The following is a 6,275-nucleotide window of genomic DNA, read 5'->3' as shown; positions in this document are numbered from 1 at the left end:
TTTAACGCTTTATGCTGAATGCACATTATCATTATGATCAAAGAAGGTTCATTAGGTTGTGTTATTACAGTAAAGATGTCCAAAACCGAACGCAATATGAAATCAATACATGCAGGCATTGATAAATCAATGCCATAGACGCGCTCGATATATCCTCGATGTAGTAGAAAGTTATTTGTCAATAGCCAATAGTCAGGTTTCGTGTTATAAATATAACAAAAGGCTCCCACCGTACCTGTTTTGATTTGGAATAATAATATTTACAAATCGTTTGACAGCTATGCTCTGTCGCGGGAAACTGACGTCATCAGTCACGTTCGCTCAGCTGCTCGGGAGAGAGGATTCTGCAGACGGAGTCAAGTCTGCTGTCTGATGGGTTTGGATATGAGCAGGACAGACATTCAGTAAACGTAAGTAGCCATTTCACAATGTGTTGTTTATGACCGCAATGTGTCTGTTATGCACTGGTTTGTTTGTGCATCCTTTCCTCATTCCCTCCAAGCCACTGGACAATTACAGATTGCATCTCTAGCTTTTGTTTTGACTGTTTGTCTTCTAGCTGCAGGGAGAGGGGGAGAGAGGGAGGGAGAGAGGGAGGGAGATGGAGGGGGGACATGGAATGGACATCCAGTAGACTTGTCATGTTCACAGCAGCAAGACAGGGGCCAAGCCACACATACATGCACTATAACTGACCCATAATATCACTAGCTGAAAGTGAACAGGGATGCTTTCTGTTTTCAAACATTGTCTTCTGCTTTCTAGAGAGTGCAGCATAGCCCTCGGTGTGTGTGTGTGTGTGTGTGTGTGTGTCTGTCTGTCTGTCTGTCTGTCTGTCTGTCTGTGTCTTATCTGTCTCGGTCTCGGTCTCTCTGTGTGTGTGTGTGTGTGTGTGTGTGTGTGTGTGTGTGTGTGTGTGCGTGCGTGTGTACTCTGATACTAGCCTAACTGCTGTTGTCTGTGACCAGTGTCGTGAGCCTCCACCACCTCCTCCTCCATCACCTCCTCCACCACCACCTCCTCCACCACCACCACCATGCGTCCCCTGAGTGACGCCCAGCTGGGGGCCTCCACCTTCTTTGCCTCGGCCCTCCCCCACGACGTGTGCGGGAGCAACGGCCTCCCCCTCACCCCCAACTCCATCAAGATCCTGGGCCGCTTCCAGATCCTCAAGACCACCACCCACCCCAGGCTCTGCCAGTATGTGGACATCTCCAGAGGGAAACACGGTAGGTAGGGCGTCTTTGGGTCTCTGGGTCTCTGTCTGTGGGTCGTGGGCAGGCTTGGACCGGTATTAGAATTCTCACACCGGTAAAACCTTCCCTCTAAAAATAATATATTTTTATTTTTTTAAGGTAATTTTTTCAGAGTGGGGCAGTCCCACTCATATTTTTCATTTTATTGGATAGAGATAGTGAAGGTAGACAGGAAAGTAAGGTGGAGAGGGCATGTCAGCAGGGCATGGGCCGGATTCTAACCCATGCCGACATGGACATATGTGTGCACTGTAGACTGCGGTGCTAGACCACTGGACCACCCCAGGCCACAAAATAATATATTTTTAACAGACTTTCAACATGACTAGAACTTGTAGCTAGTCTACATAAAAAGTATTTTCTCTCTCTCTGGCCATTGTTAGTAGCCCCCAAAAGTCAGATGTATGACCTCCTCCAACCCCTTCCCCTCAGACAAACGTTATTGGTCATGCCTTGTGATGCTTGTGTTCAAGTTGAATTTGGACTATGTTTCTTAAACAAATGTTGGGGGGTATGATAATGACAAGGTGAGGGTGTTACTAACAGAAATAAACCAGTATACAAAACATTTTCATACCGTTGCACTCGAACTAATTTCAGGACCCACATCAGGATAAGCTAGTATAAAGCTATTTAGCAGTTTTTCTGTGTAGGAGGCAGGCAAATTTACAAGCCGGCCAACTAGTGGTCGTTGTGTGTAAATAGCAGCTTTCCATTGTAAAGACTATGGTCATTTGATCCCAGAGGCGGCTCTTATAGTAGGTAAAGAAGGTTATTCAGTCAGTAATACTATGTATCTGCCCCACCCTTGTAGACACTAACCCTAACCCTAACCCTTGTAGACTAGTGTGGCCCCGTTCAAATCCATTAGAGAAGCATCATTCCCTCCTGTCGGTCCTGTGAAGTCTGCTAATCTCTATATACATTAAGCAGCTGGTCAAAGCTGTGTTGTGGTGTCATTCCTTGCTTTCCCCTATCCTGCTGTATAAGTTGAGTGATTATGAATGAGGACGTTAGGTGCATTTCCTGACTAACTAGACCCCCCCCCCCACCCCCTCAATCACAGCTTAGCATACTGTAGTCCCAACGTCCCAGTTTTTGGTCTTGTCTTTTCACGTCTAGGCTCAACGACTGTTAAAGATTTTAAAGTGTTAGGCAATCTTGAAATGCGCAACTTGAATTTTTTCGCTTTTGTTCACCACCTCAAATCACAAGCATATGGTTCATTAAAAGACATCAGCAAAGTGGGTACAAATCCTGAATGAGAACTTAAGTACCTTCAGAATACTGCAATGTTGTTCGTTATTTTTAAGTAAACAGTCCGTTTTTCATCCTTTTTATTGACTTCCTGGGTTGTTTCAAGGTTCCTTTACCACATCCTTTTAATGTCCAGATGTTTTCAGGTTCCTGACTGAGTTCCCGAGTTAGCAGATATGAAGACTACATTTAGTTTGCATGTGTTGTGGTTGTTCAAGAAGTTGTAAATGAATAGGTTCACCTTTACAGTTGTATACTTATATGCTGGGTGGGGTCACACAACATTAGCTTTTAATATCTCTTGTGTAGCTATTTAAAGTGGATAACGTCATGTGGGCTAACTTTAAGAGGGGATTGTGAAGATTTTTGTTTTATTTCACTCGGCTCACTCCTTCTAGAATGTCATGGACATGGACCATTTAACTCTTGTTTAATAACCTGTTTTGTTTTGTTTTGTTTTCGTTGTTTACTGTCTTCCAGAACGCCTGGTGGTTGTGGCAGAACATTACGAAAGCAGCCTCAACGACTTCCAGAAGCAGGGTAAAACTGTCAGGTATGTTAACACTTTCACTAGAGAGCTGAAAGTCAAACGATAAGATCAGATCACTTGAGTTCTTTCAATCATTTGAGATTTCTGGTGACAGAGAGACACAGGGGGGCTGATGGAGCAGCCTGGAACTGATCTGAGAACTGGAATCCCTCATATAACGTATTAATCAACCAGAACCGCTATTCCCATCAGCCCTGAAGATAAGATATGCTTTTATATCGTCTGCACAGACACGTCATTAAGAATATATCATTTCAGGATATTAACAACAAAGAGGAAATGCAAGGCAAGGCAAGTTTATTTGTATAGCACATTTCATACAACGGGGGCAATTCAAAGTGCTTTACATACAGCATAAAAAAAATACAGAAAAAGAAGGATAGTAAAATAAAAATGGCAAGAATAGGTCACCTGACTCGTCACCTGACTCGCAGGTGCAAATGAATCCAACATTCAATACGATGATGTATGGTTTGTTAATGTCCTATAGTGAAATAAAGTACATGTGGTTGTAGATACAACCATGTGGGTCTGGATGCTAGTCCTTATCGTCAGCTGCTGGCCTGGTTCCTACCAGATAATCCTCCATCTCAGTTGTAACACTCTGTTTTTCAGCCCAGAGAAGCTAGATTCAGATAGCCTTAGAGAGTCTCTTCCAATCTGAAGTGTCTGTATTTCAACCCAGACAAGTTAGCTTCAGATAGCCTATGAGTCTCTTCCAATCTGGTATGTCTGTATTTCAGCCAAAAGAAGTTAGCTTCAGATCACCTTCCGGTCTCTTCCAATCTGGTGTGTCTGTATTTCAACCCAGAGAAGTTAGCTTCAGATAGCCTAGGAGTCTTCCAATCTGATGTGTCTGTATTTCAGCCCGGAAATGGTGCTGCAGATCGCCTACGAAGCCTTGGAGGGTCTGGACTTCATGAACAAACACGGCATGGTGCACCGAGCACTCAGTGCACACAACATCCTCATGGACGGCAAGGTACAGTACCATCCCTATGTAGCTAAAATCTGACTTCATACCATCCCTATGCAGCTAAATCTGACTTCATACCATCCCTATGCTACCAGATCTGACTTCATACCATCCCTATGCAGCTAAATCTAACTTCATACCATCCCTATGCTACCAGATCTAACTTCATACCATCCCTATGCTACCAGATCTAACTTCATACCATCCCTATGCTACCAGATCTAACTTCATACCATCCCTATGCTACCAGATCTAACTTCATACCATCCCTATGCTGCTAAATCAGACTTCATACCATCCCTATGCAGCTAAATCTAACTTCATACCATCCCTATGCTACCAGATCTAACTTCATACCATCCATATGCTACCAGATCTGACTTCATACCATCCCTATGCAGCTAAATCTAACTTCATACCATCCCTATGCTACCAGATCTAACTTCATACCATCCATATGCTACCAGATCTAACTTCATACCATCCCTATGCAGCTAAATCTGACTTCATACCATCCCTATGCTGCCAAATCTAACTTCAGATAATGTAACTGTATGTAACTGCAAAAATGTGAATCATGCATTGGATGTCAATTGAGAAACGGTCCGGAACATGTCTGTAGTGTCTTTTTAGTTTTAGGATTTATTTTAGCCCCTTGGTGCCATTGGTTCTGATCCAGTTCATTTGTCTGTGTCCTCTCCGCAGGGCGGCGTGAAGCTGGCCAAGTTCGGCTTGTACCACATGACCGACCACGGGGCCGACGTGGACTTCCCTATCGGGTGAGCCTCCTCCTGTTATCATCAACATCCAGTATATACGGTCCCGGCGGGACTCGAACCCACAACCTGAGCGTTGTTTAGCACCGAGCTCCACCAACCGAGCCACAGAGGACCACAAAATCGACTACCCTGTCCTGATCACTATCAGCACGGACACGGGTCTCACACGCTACGTACAGTGTGCTTTCGAAAGCACGTAGGGGAGCGAGCACGAGCGCACGCTTCACAGGGAAAGAGGCCAGGAGAATCGCGAAGGCAGGGAAAGCGATGACTTTGAAAAGGAATTAGGGGACGCGGCCGCTGAACCCTTCCTATCGGAGAACAAGCTGTATCTGATAAGATCAAAGACACGACAGACGTTGGTGAGAGAAGGGATCATGTGGAACGAGGAGAACTTCTAGAACGTCTCATCCAGCGATGAAACGATATGAAACAGGAATGAGATTTATACGCCTAATGGACCCGTCCTCTTTTTATCAAAACCAGGTCCGGGTGGGGATATCAAAGTAGCTTCCTTGTTTCAAAGTACTGTAACAGATTGTTGGATTCTCGTCCAAACCCCCCCCCCCCCCCCCCAAAAGGTCTTTGTGTTCTACAAAGTCTTTTGTATGTAATGTCCTGTCGTAAATTTAATGCGGGGGGCGGGGCGGGGCGGGGGGAGGGGGAGGGGGGGTGATGGACAGTCTGTGAGTGTGTGTGTGTGTGTGTGTGTGTTTGTGCGTGTGCGTGTACCTCGGCCTGAGCTCAGATGTCCAAGAAGAACATCTGGTCTGAAAATGATCTGGCTAACTTTAATGTCGATTCCTTGATACTAAGCATTGTACCCTACATACAGTGCATCATTCATCCTGACAGGCCATAAGAGGAGTATGTAATAGAGTGATGAGCATGCTGTGTAATGTCACTCCGCCTTTGCGCAACGTGCAGAAAGGGCATTGGGCTCATCCAGTCATTCAATCCAACCCGCGCTGCAGAAACCTCCACCAAAGAAAACGTCGTTTTCACCGCTTCTCCTGCTGAGCGAGACTGCGTGTTTGATTGAATTACATCAGAGACCCTGCTTCTGCGTGCGTGCGTGCGCACGTGTGTGCACATCTGAATGTGCGTGCCCGTGCGTGTGTGTGTGTGTACAGTATACAGCATGTGTGTGCGTCTGTGTGTACTCTATACTGTATGTGTTTGTGTGGGTGTGTCTGTGTGTACACTATACTGTGTGTGTGTCTGTGTGTGTGTGTGTATGTACACTATACTGTGTGGTGTGTGTGTTACTGTGTGTGTGTGTGTGTGTGTGAGTACAGTATACAGTATGTGTGTGTGTCTGTGTGTACACTATACAGTGTGTGTGTGTGTGTGTGTGTACACTATACTGTGTGGTGTGTGTGTGTGTGTGTGTGTGTATACTATACTGTGTGTTTGTGTGTGTTACTGTGTGTGTACACTATATGTGTGTGTGTGTA

At 45.2% G+C, this 6,275-nt stretch overlaps 1 protein-coding gene across 2 annotated transcripts in view; it reads left to right on the top strand.

Moving 5' to 3' along the window:
- Positions 1-1,036: 1,036 nt before the first annotated feature.
- Positions 1,037-6,275, top strand: part of tbck (TBC1 domain containing kinase) — a gene marked incomplete at its 5' end in the record, with an annotated part of 72,220 nt that continues 66,981 nt past the window's right edge. For both annotated transcript variants that reach the window (XM_080533831.1, XM_080533830.1), the window contains 4 exons: positions 1,037-1,229; positions 2,994-3,066; positions 3,931-4,045; positions 4,745-4,818. In XM_080533831.1, coding sequence (XP_080389957.1) covers positions 1,037-1,229; positions 2,994-3,066; positions 3,931-4,045; positions 4,745-4,818 — 455 coding nt within the window. The remainder of the gene's footprint in view (positions 1,230-2,993; positions 3,067-3,930; positions 4,046-4,744; positions 4,819-6,275) is intronic.

This window comes from Nansenia antarctica (genome assembly GCF_963989245.1).
Source record: "Nansenia antarctica genome assembly, chromosome: 6".
Classification (NCBI taxonomy): domain Eukaryota; kingdom Metazoa; phylum Chordata; class Actinopteri; order Argentiniformes; family Microstomatidae; genus Nansenia; species Nansenia antarctica.
Note: the sequence above shows the minus strand (reverse complement) of the source record. Positions and strands in the feature narration are given on the sequence as shown.